We start from the raw sequence: 16,451 nt of genomic DNA, 5'->3' as shown, positions 1-16,451 counted from the left end.
GTTTTCCAGCACCATTTTCTCGACCCTGATCTCCAGCAACTGCAGTCCTCACTTTCTGCCAGGGTTTAAGGGTGGCACGGTGGCTCAGTGGTTAGCACTGCTGCCTCACAGCACGAGGTTCAATTCCAGCCTCAGGCAACTGTCTGTGTGGAGTTTGCACATTCTCCCTGTGTCTGCATGGGTTTCCTCTGAGTGCTCCGGTTTCCTCCCACAGTCCAAAGGTGTGCAGGTCAGGTAAATTGGCCATGGTAAATTGCCCACAGTGTTAGGTTGTTAGTCAGAGGGGAATGGGTCTGGGTGGGTTACTCTTTGGATGGTTGGTGTGGACGTATTGGGCAGAAGGGCCTGTTTCCACACTGTAGAGAATCTAATCCTCCTTTAAATTTAGCCCAGTCTGGGATTTAAGTTCAGTTCTTTTTAGACTCAAGAATACAAAGGTAGCCTCAAAAAAAAATCATGAATATGTCAGAATGTTACAAAACCACAAATCATTCTCTTTTTGAGAAGGAAATCTGATGATCTTACTTGTAATCTCGTCCATATGCAACTCCAATTTCATATCAAGTTAGCGATGCTTAACTAATCTCTGCGGTGGTCCAGCAAGGCACTGCTTCAGGGATTTTTCGTTTTGAGTCATGCAATCTAAGTTCACTCACTTGAACTCAGACTCGAGGCTGCTCCCATAGACCAACCTGTACCTCTGCCTTTGGAGCTGCAAAGGTGCATCACATAACAAGCCCGAAAATGCTTTACACATCATCCTTTGAAGTATTCTTGAGGGTTGAGTGTTCCTTGTCCTCAGAAGCGAACAATATCCGTTTTCTTTGAAGTCGTCGGGTTGCATCATGTTTGCGTCATTCGGACTTTATTGCTAAATTAAATTTTCAGATCCCACGCTAATCACCATGTTGTGCACAATGCTATCCATATCTTAATATGGTCTACTGTGTGCAAGAATAGTCACCTTGCTGTCTAGTGAGATAAATAAAATATGGTTAAATGCTTCCCTGAAACGCTTTACTAGTTTTACAAATAGGCTCTACATTACAACAGAGAATGTTGGAAGGACCTACCTTAGACCTGTCTCCTGGGAGATTCTACTTTTCTCTGCCACTAGATCCTCATGATAACATCACAGTGGATGGTGTTTCTTGCGCTCAATTCAAATAAAACTCCTTGCACAGGATAAAGAACGCAAGCCTCTATTCTCTGAAAGACCTAAGTGAATCAGTTAGGAACTTTAAACAACAGCTTCACAGTCACCATTTACTGATTCCAGCATATTATTTCCAGATTTTTAACAATTAAATTCAAAAGTTTAAAACCACATCTTCAATTTGTGCTTCCTGAATTATTACTGTCAACATCTGAGTTGCATGTCCATTAGTTATGTGCATTACAACACCATTTATTTTAATCCAATTGAGTTCATGACTCAGCAGCATCAATGTTTTTCTTTGAGTGTATTTTCCTGGAGAAAGGACCTGTCATTGATTCAGGGTTGCTCTATGGTTGAGCTGAACATGTGAGCGTTTGTCAGCGTCAGCTAAACACCATCACATAGCTCTGTATAATATCTGTCATTAATTTAGTGGGAATTCAGTTTAAGTTATGCTCACTAGATTTAGACTACGTCACCAGGCTTCATGGGATATTTTCTTCTGTTTTCTAATTATTTCAGTTCCCAGGCGGAATGAAGCTGCAGTGTTTAGGCCTGTTCTGAGCAAGAAAGAAATCACTGTACAAGAACCACAAATTGACGGTAAGTTTGTGACGTTGCATCTCTAAAGGTGGACGATTCCAGTGTTATAACTTGCAGTCAGTGTACTGTCACCATAGGTTTGGAGGGGGTCCTTGCCTGAACATCTCAACTGCAATTGATAGAGATAATAGGGAAGGTGATGGCCAAGTGATAATATCACTGGATTGTTAATCCAGAGTCACAGATAACGTTCTGGGAACTGAATTCTGCTATAACAGGTGGTGGAATAGAATCTGGTCGGCATGGACAGGTTGACCGAAGGGTCTGTTTCCATGCTGTACATCTCTATGGCTCTATATTACCACAAAGAGTCCTCATTGGACAATAACTAGAGCACTAATCAACTTAAATCCAGTAAATAAGGCATTACTGCTTGACTCTAGGGATTTTCAATCGCCAAATTAAAAACCGTAGCAATCTATCATTGGTTGTTACAATATGCCATTTGGTTCACTCATGACATTGAGGGAAGAAAATCTGGCATCCTTTCAGCTGTGCAAGAGTCTCGAGAACCTGATGCAACTTTACGGTGGTGTTATGGAGCCGTGCATCACTGAATGTAAATAGCACAGTATGGGTGGAGTTCAAACACTTAAGACTCTGGAAGACGCATGTGAACAAAGAATATAGATTAATCTTTGCCTAACGTAGCAACAAGTCAGAACCTAGTATATCTGTGATTATCATACACAGTATTAATGTATAAGAAATATTGTTACTTACTTTGATCCCGACTCCTTGACCAGTCTGACTTGAATCTAACCTTACAGTCTGGTATCACATCACATAATAAAAAAAACTTAACTGATCTTGGACATATGAATCCAGATCCAAAGCAATACCTTTTCCACTCAGTTTGAGAGACAATGAAGGACAGGCAGCAAATGCTGTAGTCAGCATACCCACATCCCATAAAAGAAAATAATGCGTTGGAAAACCAGGCATGGCTCCTCTGGCTCAATTTCCCCTCTATTTATCGGCCATTTAGAGTGATAGAGTCATGCAGATGTACAGCAGGGAAACTCAAACTCGTCCATGCTGACCAGATATCCTAAATTAATCTATTCCCATTTGTCAATATTTGACTCATATCCCTCTAAACCCTTCCTATTTATATACCCATCCAGGTGCCTTTTAAATGTTGCAATTGTACCATCCTCCACCACTTCCCCTGGCAGCTCATTCCATACACGAACCACACGTTGTGTGAAACAGTTGCCACTTAGGTCCCTTTTAAATCTTTCCCCTCTCACCTTAAACCGATTCCATCTAGTTTTGGACTCTCTCACCCCCAGGGAAACGACCTTGTCTATTTACCATATCCATGCCCTCATGATTTTATAAACCTCTTCAAAGGTCACCCTTCAGCCTCCGTCGCTCCAGTGAAAACAGCCCCAGCCTATTCAGCCTCTCCCTATAACTCAAACCTCTCCCTATAGCTCAAACATCCTTCCGTAACTTCTTTTAAGTGCACATCTGCATGTTTTCCGTAAATCAACTTCTTCTGTGTGGGCCCTAAAAAGGAGAGAAAATAAATATAACATGGTAGCCTATTAATCTGACTCATTGGGTTATAAACAAGTGACTCAAGAATAGCAGGAAGTGTGCCTATGCCAATGAAATCTAGTACTGTACATGCTAAGATATCTGGAAGAAGTGGTATTGGTTTTGTCCAACAAAGGTGAAGGTTTATAATGCAAGGCCCCACCAAGATATAACAAAGAAGATGGGTTAAATTAAGAATTAGCAATTTCACGGCGCAAGGTTGGGTACCCAAAATGGCTGACAAATTGGCTTCCCGTTATGTATCCTGCGCACTTTTCCTTTTTTATTCCGAACTTAATTATGGTCCCTTAATTCTTAAAGTCTGGAAGATCGTTGGAAGAAAGAAATGAAGGATGGTCTTGGAGAAGGTCTAAATTAGAGAAGGAGATTCCAATGATAAGCTTTCACTTCCACGCAGTGGAAGAAAGAATAGGAGGAGCCAACAGGCCGAGGTACCTGGAATTCAGAGGAAATGCAACCAGGAAGGTTCAGATGGTGGAAAAGGCTGCCATGAAAACTTGGCAAAATAGAAAAGGATCATAAGTGTTATCTGGTGGTGTACTCACTATGAGCATTGCCTGGCAGCAAATAATAGGAGGAACCTTTCTGAAAGTAAACAGAGCACAACTTCAGGGGTGAAAAAGGAAGGCATGGGCTGTCTGCAATGGTGGGAGAATTTTTAAGTCTCTTCACTAATCTTTATCAAAGATTTCCATTGTTGAGGACTTTAAAATAAATTAATTTCTCAGTCGGTATTGATTTAATAACAAAGCTTCTGTGATTTATTTTAGACTTTTCTGTGGACTGCAGCTTTAATCAGGGAGTTTGTGAATGGATGCAGGACACAGAGGATAACTTTGACTGGCAAGTCGCTGATCGGCCTAATGGTAATTACTGTTTCAATTAAAGTACATCTTCCTGGAAAGAATTATTTTTTTAAGCAAAAGTATCACTTTTTTGGCATCATGTAGCTAGGCATTTATTGGAGGCTGAGGGGTGACCTTATCAAGGTTTATAAAATCTTGAGGGACACAGATAGGGTAAGTAGACAAAGTCTTTTCCCTGGGTTGGGGGAGTCCAGAACTAGAGGGCATAGGTTTAAGGTGAGTGGGGCAAAATTTAAAAAAGGACCTAAAGATCAATGTTTTCACACAGAGGGTGGTGTGCGTATGGAAAGAACTGCCAGAGAAAGTGATGGAGATAGTCATTATGTGACACAAATGTTACTTGGCACTTATCAACCCAGCCTGAATGTTGGCCTGGTTTTGCTGCATTTGATCATGGACACTTCAGTATCTGAGGAGTGGTGAATGGTACTGAATGTATTGCTGTCATCAGCAAACATCTCCACTTCTGACCTTATGTTGGAGGGAAACTCATTGATGAAGAAACTGCAAATGGCTGGACCTGGGGCACAGTGGTGGGCGGCACGGTGGCACAGTGGTTAGCACTGCTGCCTCACAGCGCCAGAGACCCAGGTTCAACTCCCGCCTCAGGCGAGTGACTGTGTGGAGTTTGCACGTTCTTCCTGTGTCTGCGTGGGTTTCCTCCGGGTGCTCCGGTTTCCCCTCACAGTCCAAAGATGTGCGGGTCAGATGAATTGGCCATGCTAAATTGTCCGTAGTGTTAGGTAAGGGGCAAATGTAGGGGTATGGGTGTGTTTCGCTTCGGCGGGTCGGTGTGGACTTGTTGGGCCGAAGGGCCTGTTTCCACACTGTAAGTAATCTAAATCTAATCTAAATTCTGAAAAGCACCTGCAGAGTTGTCCTAGAGCTGAGATGACTGACCTCCAAGAAACCCAACATTTTCCTTTGTACTGGGTATGGCTCCAACCAGTGGAGAGTTTTTCTCCTTCCACCACCACCGCGCCTCACCACCCCCCCCACCCCCTCCACCCCCAACTCTAGTTTTGCTCACATTCCTTGATACTATGCTCAATCAAACTTGATGTCATGTAAAGTCAGCCTCACTTCCAAACTTGAGTTTAGGCTTCTTGCCCATATTTGAAGCAAGGTGTTACTGAGGTCAGGAGCTGAGTGAACCTGGCAGAAACCAATCTGTGTATCAGTGAGCATGTTATTGTTAAGTAGATGTCATTTGATAGCACAATTAACAACACCCTCCATCATTTTGCTAATGATTGAGAGTAGACACATAGGTGATAATTTGCAAGGCTAGATTTGTTGTGCGTTTTATTGATGGTACAATCCTGGGGAATTTTCCACATTGCTGAGTAGATGCCAGAATTATTTCGTGCTGCCACATGTTGCTTTCAACTTTGTAGGCATCCTGAATTCAAAGCTTCAACTTTTAACCATGCTTCAATTACTGCATTAAAGAATAGTTTTTCTTTGAAAAACTGTAGCTGAATTGATTTCTCTCACTAACCATTATTACTTTCCATTCACAAGGCATTGGACACTATATGGCAGTCCCAGCACTTGTCGGTCTAAAAAATGAGGTTGGTCACTTGAAGCTACTCATTGGTGATTTGACTCCAAAAACAGAAACTTGCTTGACATTTAAGTATCGGCTTGTTGGAGAAAGGATTGGAAAATTGCGGATATTTTCTAGTATTGAGGATTCTGCAATCTGGGAGAAGACTAGAAATAAAGAGGAAGGCTGGAAGGTTGGACGCATCACACTATCAACTAAAAACAGCTCTGAAACCCAGAGAAATGTAAGTCAGTGAATTATTCACCATGATTATTGAGTCAAGGTATAGCTTTTGACTGATTGGGAAAGGGAATGGGTTCTTGTTGTTTTGGTAGCCTCATATTACACACAATGTGGAAGATAGAAGCTGTAATCTCAACAATAAAAAAGTCTTAAACTGTTGGGACTAAACACTTATGCAACTCAAATAAATCATTTAGAAATTAAGCAAAATGTGACGTATGAGTGCTCCTCACTAGAATACACTGTAAAACTAATGTACCATAGGCTGTGATGCTCCAATGCTTTGTGTAACAAAACACCTTTTTTTAAAAAAAGTCATACAGCATGGAAACAGACCTTTCAGTCTAACCAGTCAATGCCGACCGTAATCCCAAACTAAACCAGCCCCACCTGCCTATGCTTGACCTCCAAACCTTTCTTATTCACACATATATTCAAATGTCTTTTGAACATTGTAACTGTACCCACATCCACCACTTCCTCTGGAAATTCATTCCACACATGAACCATCCTCCGTGTAACATAAGTTGACCCACATGTCTTTTGTATGTCTTCTCCTCTCACCTTAAAAATACACCTCCGAGAACTAACATTGAAATGCAAGTCCTTTGGTCTCCCTTGGTGAAATGAATCGTAAAGGCCAGTAATGAGTATAAGAAAGCTTTTGAGTATGACTTCATCCAAACCTGCTAAGTTTGTAGGAAATGAGTGGCTTTACTAAGTCCACATAGTCAAACATGTGTGAAATAATGAAAACCTCTTATCCTTCAATAGTTGAGAACTTGCTAATCAAAATTATAAGAACAGACAGTTTTGAAATATGATCTAATGCTGTTAGTGCATCTCACATTATGGAGGGGACAAGCATTCCTCTTTTCTTCAAAGAGCAAAGTTTCAGCTCCCAAACCTGCATCATTAGCTATAGAAAACCATTTCAAAACCTGGATTTTAAAAGCTTGTGTGTAATGTCCAGAGAAACAATTATTTATTTGTGATGGAAATTTAATTTTATGTTCGGAGATCATGCAGGTCTCCAAACATTGGCAAGATCATAAATTGCAAAATGCAATTTGCCCAGTGACAAAAGATATTTGACAAAAAAAGTGAGGCAAGATAATGCTAATAAACAAGCAGAAAATCTGAAACAATGCTCAAACAAAACCATATGCAGTGGTTTACTTTAATTTGGATGCCAATAAAACTGAACAGAAGGTTTAAACGATGCAGATCAGAATCCTTCAGAGGGATCCAGGGGGAAAGCAAATACATCAGACCATACAACAGGGTTTGATTTGTAAACATGTTGCAAATGTAGTTTCCCAAAGACTGCATTTCTTAAAAGAACAATTTTTGTCAGACGTGTTTTCCTGTGTGTGGACCTATTGTAAAGCTGTCCAATAACCACACTTCCATCTGTACAGGGTGCAATCAAGGGGATCACGTAAAACATGGGGCAAGGAAGGTGTTTGAGTTCCCTCTAGCTTCCTTGAAAGAACAGTGCTAAAATTAAAATGTTCAAACTTGCATACTTGGCCCTCCTGTGCCTGCAATTCAGCTCTCGGACAGTCACAATTTCCCCACTTAGACCTATCCATTCTGTTGAGAAGCACTGAGGTTATGTCAAGTGAAACAATATGCAAAAAAGCACCAGGTATCTCCAGAAGAGCAAGCAGAAAGATGAAAGTTGAAGGGCAGGTTGCATTAATTGATAAGTCATCACATAAAACAAAATGCAGCCCATCCAGCAACAGGGGAAACAATATTTTACTTGCAAGAAGCGACAATACAATTTGAATTCAAGCATTTAATTAGGAAAAACTCAAACAAGCCCATAAAATCATGGAGATGATTCCAATAAAAAGGTACTGGACAATGATTCTCACAAATCGAGGGTGGGTACTAGACAGATGGCAGGTGAAGATTGGAACATGTACATCTTACAGCAGGTTTTCAACATGAAGCCTAAGGGACAAAAATGCTTTGTAACTATTGCAATGAAGACAGAAGGGCAGCATCAAATGAATGTGAAATATCAAATAAACACTGGTGCTTCCTGAAACATTATGAGTATCATAAACCCAATTACAACAGAAGGCAATCCAAAGGTTTGAAACCCTTGAAGGTAGAGAGTTTTGTGATGGAGAGCTGCTCACTCCAAGAGAACTAATTAGTCAGTCGCCCCAATGCAATGGCAAGAGTGAAGGTGCAGATTTCAAGATCTTAGACATGTTGCTAAAGCTATTCATCTTAGCAGAAGCAAGTGGAAAGCTTGGACTAACGACCTTAAAAGTTCAGAAGAGATTCTCAATATTTCATCGGACACATCGATGGATAGCAGACAAAAACAAAGGGTTGAAACAGAAAAGGGTCAACAAAGGAAAATAGATAATGCAACTGAAGGAAAAGAGGTTTCTAAGGCAATAGTATAAACCAGAGACAGCTGAGAAAATTTCTAAACCGAACCAAAGAGCACATCATACCAAACAGCAGACTCTGGAGAGAAAGCATATAATCCACAAACGTACCATCTCAAATCTCAGTATGATTAGATTAGATTCCCTACAGCGTGGAAACAGGCCTTTCGGCCCAACACGTCACACTGACTCTCCGAAGAGTAACCCACCCAGTCCCATTTCCCTCTGACTAATGCACCTAACACTACGGGCAATTTAGAATGGCCAATTCACCTGGCCCACACATTTTTGGACTGTGGGAGGAAACTAGAGCACCCAGAGGAAACCCAAGCAGATACAGGGAGAATGTGCAAACTCCACAGACAGCCACCCAAGGCTGGAATCAAACCTGGGATCCTGGTGCCAACCACTGTGCCACCATGCCACCCTATGCCTGTGACTTTTTTTCAAAACAAGTTGTCCAATTAATCACACTCTCTCTGTCTTTATTACCCTGAGAGTTTCAAAAGGGCTTCTTTTGTGTGCGCATCCAAATCAGAGATGGATAATTTTTAAAATTTGATGACCATTTTCAAAAGATACATATTTATTTAAAATTTGATGTCAAAGGGCCAAAGTGAGGTAAATGTTTACAATTGATCATTTGTAATAAATCATAAAATACAAAATGATAGAATAGAGTAGACTCGTTTACTCACCATCAAATTAGGGTCTTATCAGGGTTCACAGTTTTAACAGTCATTAGAATTTGTTCATGATGAGTTATAACACTGGATGGGTCTTAAACAATGTCTTAAAATTAAAACCATGATCTGCCTTCATACTCCAAAATACCACCAAATGTTCTTCTTGTTGATTTACATTTATATACGGCCATTATAGTAGCACGCAGCCAAAACAGTCTACACAGATTAAAAGCTCAATATTCACTTTCAAACAGCAAGAACTTTAAGAACAGTCAAACTAATAACATAATTGCTCAGAAGCTCTTCTTTTACCTCAAAGTAATCATTACTTTTGCGGAATTTATTGTGAAGCAAAGAAAATGGACATGCATTTGGTATTTTCTGCAGCGTGAAATTTTTCTTGAATACATACCTGACAAAAAAAAACATGTGCTTGTTCAGTAACACATTATAGGCAACACGTACTAAAAACCAGAATAGAATCATGCTTCCAGCTCAGCAACTCTTTTTCAACACTGGAATTACACTGTATCCTAATTATAATCAGGCTGAAGTTCTTCTTTTTAAAAAGTCAGTAATTTGGGGACTTGGCCATGCACCCAGCCCAGGACCAGATCAGCTCCAGTTGATGAATGGAAGGGATATTTCTGGACCACAAGAAATGATGTAAAAGAACATTTATCTTTTTCCTCTTGAAGGACCCTCTTCGGAGGGTCAGTGCAGACTCAATGGGCTGAATGGCCTCGTTCCGTACTGTAAGGATTTTATGATTCTATATTTAGGAACCAGATGCTCCTGTGAATTCCACAGTTCTAGCATGTCCTTCATTTATTGTTAAATTTAAGTCTCAGTACTGATATTTCCATTAGGTTCCTACTTTGGCATGATAATTGAGCTGCTATCTGTCTTTTTGGGGGGTTTGTCTTTGGCCTGATTTTGTTTGTGCTGCTCTTTGGAGCTGTTTTATCTCCTACATCCTCTCCCAGCCAGCTATTAAAAAAAATTATAAATTGTACAGAAATATGGCACATTAACCCTCTAAAGCTACGAGTTGCAGAAAAATAAAATTTTCAAGTCTGTTAAAAATCACACAACACCAGGTTATAGTCCAACAGGTTTATTTGGAAGAACTAGCTTTCGGAGCGCTCCTCCTTCATCAGGTGGTTGTGGAGAATAAGATTGTAAAACAGAGAATTTATCGCGAAAGCTTACTATGATGCAACTGAGATGATATACTGAAAAAGAGCCCGGAAAAGGACCTCCAAATCACATCTTCAACTCTAATTCCTCCAGATTTTAGTTATATCACCAATAAGTAGTCATTGAACCAATCTGAAATGAAGAAGCGTTGACAAAGACCAGCAAAAAAAAATTACGTTACTCATTCTTGGGAAGGTACAATCCGCCACAAATTCACCTGTACCTCCACACACATCATCTATAGCATCCGCTGCACCCGATGTGGCCTCCTCTATATTGGGGAGACAGGCCGCCTACTTGCGGAACGTTTCAGAGAACACCTCTGGGACACCTGGACCAACCAACCAAACCACCCCGTGGCTCAACACTTCAACTCCCCCTCCCACTCCACCAAGGACATGCAGGTCCTTGGACTCCTCCATCGCCAGACCATAACAACACGATGGTTGGAGAAAGAGTGCCTCATCTTCCGCCTAGGAACCCTCCAACCACAAGGGATGAACTCAGATTTCTCCAGTTTCCTCATTTCCCCTCCACCCACTTTGTCTCAGTCAAATCCCTCGAACTCAGCACCACCTTCCTAACCTGCAATCTTCTTCCTGACCTCTCCAACCCCACCCCACTCCGGCCTATCACCCTCACCTTGACCTCCTTCCACCTATCGCATCTCCAACGCCCCTCCCCCAAGTCCCTCCTCCCTACCTTTTATCTTAGCCTGCTGGACACACTTTCCTCATTCCTGAAGAAGGGCTTATGCCCGAAACGTCGAATCTTCTGTTCCTTGGATGCTGCCTGACCTGCTGCGCTTTTCCAGCAACACATTTTCAGCTCTGATCTCCAGCATCTGCAGTCCTTACTTTCTCCTCGAAGTTACAATCCCGGTCATGTAGAACATTTATTGCTGACTAAGTTGGTCTATGAAAATGATGATGGGCCTTTTTTACAAACCACCGCAAGTCCATGTTTGTAGCAATCTGTTACAAATAAATGATTTGCTAAGTCACATCTGAAAGGTCATTAGTGCACCTATTACATGCTTATGACATGCTCCTGATCATAATGCATGTGTCTTTTATTGATTTTTTTAAAAATGGAATTCAAATTCTGAACATCTCTGGATAACAAATCCAGTAATACAACCAGACAACTATCCCAGAAAACTGTTTTGGACATATTTCGCAAATGGAAACTGCTAGAGTGCCTATGTAACTGTATTACTGCACACAGAGCTGCATGAAACAAGAAACCAGGGAAAATAATTAAGCCCCCCCCCGGATAGATAATATCAAGATTCGCTGTCGCAAAGCCAACTGAAGTGAATGGAGTTAATCCAGAGCTAACAGCAATGGAGCAAATTCGATCAGCACCATTGTTGCTACTGAGCCGTCAGAGGGGGATTTAATATTAATCATTGGAACAATATAACCATTATGCGAGCTGTTAGTTATTAGTGTGTGCCTTTGGTGGTATGGCATTCCATTTCCAAAAATAAAGTTATATAATGGAAGTCATTTGTTATCAACACTTATGTATGCATTTGAATTTGTTTCTGCTTTTTGTATTATTTTGTAGATCATTTTTGAAGCACAGCGAGGAAAAGGCAAACTTGGAGAGATTGGATTGGATAATGTTACCTTGAACTCTGGATCTTGCCAAGAGGAAATCTCTGAGAACGCTAACTGAGAGACATACGTGAAATTTCAAACTCCTGAATTCTTTGGTCTGCAAACACATGTGAACACTAAAACTTACTTCAGACCAAAATGCCCTCCAGCATAAAGAAATGTGACAGTTCTCCCACAGCGAAGAAGTATTTTTATTCTGATGCCTACATAATTTTGCATTGCAGAATTTTTACACTCTTGGTTTTTATATTAACTGCTATGAGTATCCTATTGCAAGTTTCTTCTCTGTGTAATTATAATGCTGTTGTATCAGTGCAACAAAGATGCTGTGTGTGTGTCAGGTATACACTTTCCCAATGATATTTAAAACTAACTACTCAATTATCAGTTCTTTTATTTGACCTATTGAATATCCAGTTCATCAAATGTTTTTTTCCCTGTCAGGGGCCATCGACATGACAATAGTATTTTGTCCAATCCCATATTATATGCTCACCAAGTAGTGTGATTAAGCACAAGTTTTTTGTAAATGTAAATGTATTAAAAAGTACTCTATGATATTTGGAAAAAAGAACAATGCAATTTGTAAACATGGCACAGTCTTTACCTTCAGAATTTGAAGTAATTTCCTGTAGATTAAGGAATTATGTTTGCTGGATCCTTCCCTGTAATACCTGGGGAAAGTTACTTTAATGGATTCCACAGGCAGGAAAGCTGGGGGGAGTGTTGGGGTTAGAGTTTGACAAAAATTGTTTGTGTTGGATATGGACTATCTCCCCACTTTGAATATACTCCAGGATTAGGAGGGTTCAACAAATGGGAGGAGCTTGATTATTATCTGCAGTAGGTTCTGGTCCAGCATATCCATTTACATTGGAAAATCCAAGTCATCTTGCACCAAACCTCCTCCTGTCATGCCTAATGGCTGCCCATTTCTTGTAATACCCCAAGAAGGTGGAGATGCCCATTTTGTATGAGATCTCTCAGGTCAGAGAGAGTCTGAGATCCTTTGGCAGAAGGGTTAAGGTGGCCCAAAAATTCGGATTCAGCTTTTATATCTGGTATCCACAAAACCTTTGGGACTCATGGCCTTCCTCATAGTGCTCTCCACTGTCAGGCAGTAGACTCCTCAAGACTGGTACATAGTGGGAACAGTTAGTTGGGGAAAAAAAAAATCAGGGCTAATGTTTCTCATGGTGCTAAAATACTAGTTCTTTCTCAAAAAAAGGTGTGAATTTAAAATGATGCCTAAATGACCATCTGTGCCTTGATCTACAACTTCAGTGTTCTGTACCAATGATGAATTTTGATATAGATATTTTGTATTTTTTGTGTATTTGTACAACATTTTACAATAAAATTTCTTGTCAGATAAATGCTCTTTTCTGGACCCAATTAGATCATGATTTTCATTAGCCAGGGCATATTTCATTTAGCATGGGATGTCACAGAGGCTCAGTGGTTACCACTGCTGCCTCACAGCGCCAGGGACCTGGGATTGATTCCAGCCTTGGGCGGACTGCCTGTGTGGAGTTTGCACGTTCTCCATGTGTCTGCGTGGGTTTCCTCCCACAATCCAAAGATGTGTAGGTCAGGTGAAGTGGCCATACTAAATTACCCATAGTGTTAAGTGCATTAGTCAGAGGTAAATGTAGGGGAATGTGTCTGGGTAGGTTACTCTAGCGGGTCAGTGTGGACTTGTTGGGCCAAAGGGCCTGTTTCCACATTGTAGGGACTCTATGACCCGAGAGTACAGGAGCAAGAAAGTTGTGAAGAAGGGTCACTAGACCTGAAAAGTCAACTCTGCTTCCTCTGTACAGAAGCTGCCAGACCTCCTAAGCTTTTCCAGCTATTTCTGTTTTTGTTTCTGATTTCCAGCATCCATGGTTCTGTTGGTTCTTATAGTTCATAAGTTCATAAGATATAGAGCAGAATTAGGCCATTCGACCCATTGAGTCTGCTCCACCATTTGATCATATAGGAATAAGGCAGTCTTGCTACAAATTTATATAAGATTGATTAGGCCACAGATGGAATACAGTGTGTAACTCTGGTCACTACACTATTGGAAGGACATGATTGCATTGGAGAGGTACAGAGAAGATACATCAGATGTTGCCTGGGATGGATAGTCTCAGTTATGAGGAGAGACTGCATAGGCTAAATTTATTTTCCTTGGAGCAGAGAAGGCTGAGGAGGGTGGGGTGGGGATCTGATTGAGATGTATAATGAGGACTTTTGCCCGAAACATCGATTTTCCTGCTCCTCAGATGTTGCCTCACCTGCTATGCTTTTCCAGTACCACACTCTCGATTCTAATCTCCAGCATCTGCAGTCCTCACTTTCGCCTATGTAAAAAATGATGACAGGCATAGGTAGGGTAGATCATGAGAAACTTCTCCCTTATGGCAGATATGTCTAAGTTTAGAGCACAAATGTTTAATATGAGGAACAGTGGTTTAGAGAGATTCTAAGAATAAATGTTTTCACCCATAAGGTGATAGAAACTTGGAGTATGCTGCCTGAGAGGGTGGTGGATGTGCACTTAAAAATGACAGGGCATAGTACGCAATGGACCGAGTGCAAGTAAATGGAATTAGTGTAGTTTGGCATTTGTTGTTTGGCATAGACACAGTGGGTCAAAGGGCCTGTTTCTATGCTTGTAGAGGTTTATAAAATCATGAGGGCATAGATAAAGTGAAGAGCAAAGCTCTTTTCCCCAGGGTAGAAGAGCTCAAAACTCAGACACAGGTTTAAGGTGAGAGTGGAAAGATTTAAAAGGGACCTAACAGGCAACTTTTTCAACACAGAGGGTGGGGCATATATGGAATGAACTGCCAAAGGAAGTAATAGGGACAGGTATAGTTACATAATTTAAAAGACATATGGACAGTTGCATGAATAGTAAAGGTTCAGAGGGATATTGGCCAAACGCAGGCAAGTGGGACTAGCTTAGTTTGGGAAATTTGGTCAGCAAGGAAGGGTCTGTTTGACTGTATGATTCGATGACAGGCTATATATAAACAGGACAGGGATGGATATTCTCACAGGGAGATTGGCTGGTGGTGTTGAGGTTGCTTTACATGAGTTTGTTCAAGAGTTAGGTTCCTGAGAGGTAACCCAAATTGGAAGGAAATAAACAAAATCTGGAGAAACTCTGCAGGTCCAGCAGCATCTGTGAAGAGAGAACAGAGTCAACATGGAGTCCAATATGATATTTCCTCAGAGCTAAAACAAAATGTTCCAGATTTTTCACAGAGGTGAGGAAAAAGTGAACAGATGGTATTGCGATCCAGAGCGAAAGGCAAAAGGTCGTTAATGGCAGTGAAAGAAAGAGATGTAAAACGGGTGCAAATTATGTGTGAAAGGGAAAAAATAAATCCTCTCAGACAGCAAAGAGACAAAAAAAGACAAAAGCTGTGCAGTGAGGAGGAGAAAGAAAGGGGAAAGAGTTACTGGTTCTTCTCCTTAGAGCAGAGAGGAGATTTAGTTCGGGTTTTTGAAACAATACAGGATTTTGATTGAGTAGGTGGGAAATGTCTTCATTGACAGGGGGTGTCAGTAACTTGATATCACAGGAGAGTTGTCTGAATCATGAGGAGTTTAGACAGGATCCAGGGTCTGAAGGATCTGTTATTGGAGGGATTTTAATAAATTGGAAAGGGTGCCGAAAAGATTTATAAGAATGTTACCAGGACTGGAGAGTTTCAGTAATATGGAGAAGCTGGCTAAGCGGAGACGTTTTTTCCCTGGAGCGTCGGAGGTTTGGGGGTGATTGTACAGAGCTTTATAAAATCATGAGGGAATTAGCTAAGGCAAATAGCCAGGCGTTTTCCCTAGGGCAAGGGAGTTCAAAACTAGAGGCCATTGTTTTAAGGAGACAGGGGAAAGATTTAAAAATGACCTGGGAGTGGGAAGATCATTTTCACACAGAGGGTGGAATAAACTGCCAGAAGAAGTGGTAGATGCAGGTACAGTTACAAAATTTAAAAGAGGTTTGGACAGATACATGAATAGGAAAGGTTTAGAGGGATATGGGCCAAATGCAGGCAAATGGGACAAAGTTATTTTGGGAAACTTGGTAGGCATAGGAGTTGGACTGAAGGGTCTGTTTCCGTGCTGTGTGACTCGATGGTTCTAACAATACAAGAAAAATAGTGAGCACAATTTTGTGAAGTGAACATCATGTTTGATTAATTTGTTGAAGTTTGTTTAAGGATGTCACTAAAAAAATTGATAAACGGGAATCAAGTTTGAAGAAATAGAGTTGAGTTCATTGAGGCAGACAAACTAGAGGCAGATGGTTCCTCTGACCGGTGATTTTAGAAACGCGGCACAATGTATAACAATGGCTCAGCCATTTAAGACAAAAGATAAGGAGAAATTTCTTTCGTCAGAGAATTGTGAATCCTTGGCATTCACTAGTCTGAAAAGCTTGCATAGCTTAGTCTTTGAGTATTTCAGATTCCTGATTGCCGATGGGGTAAAGGTTATGGGATAGTGTGAGTAAAAGATAATTAAGTGTTTGATCAGCCCTGAT

The 16,451-nt window shown here is 40.8% G+C and overlaps 1 protein-coding gene across 1 annotated transcript in view; it reads left to right on the top strand.

Moving 5' to 3' along the window:
- The window catches only part of egfl6 (EGF-like-domain, multiple 6), an 80,822-nt gene extending 67,652 nt beyond the window's left edge, over positions 1-13,170 (top strand). The window contains exons 10-13 of the mRNA XM_060833265.1: positions 1,682-1,762; positions 4,099-4,194; positions 5,719-5,987; positions 11,859-13,170. Coding sequence (XP_060689248.1) covers positions 1,682-1,762; positions 4,099-4,194; positions 5,719-5,987; positions 11,859-11,969 — 557 coding nt within the window. The 3' untranslated portion in view covers positions 11,970-13,170. The remainder of the gene's footprint in view (positions 1-1,681; positions 1,763-4,098; positions 4,195-5,718; positions 5,988-11,858) is intronic.
- The last annotated feature ends 3,281 nt before the right edge of the window (positions 13,171-16,451 follow it).

The sequence above is a fragment of the Hemiscyllium ocellatum genome, chromosome 12 (assembly GCF_020745735.1).
Source record: "Hemiscyllium ocellatum isolate sHemOce1 chromosome 12, sHemOce1.pat.X.cur, whole genome shotgun sequence".
In the NCBI taxonomy this organism is placed as follows: domain Eukaryota; kingdom Metazoa; phylum Chordata; class Chondrichthyes; order Orectolobiformes; family Hemiscylliidae; genus Hemiscyllium; species Hemiscyllium ocellatum.
Note: the sequence above shows the minus strand (reverse complement) of the source record. Positions and strands in the feature narration are given on the sequence as shown.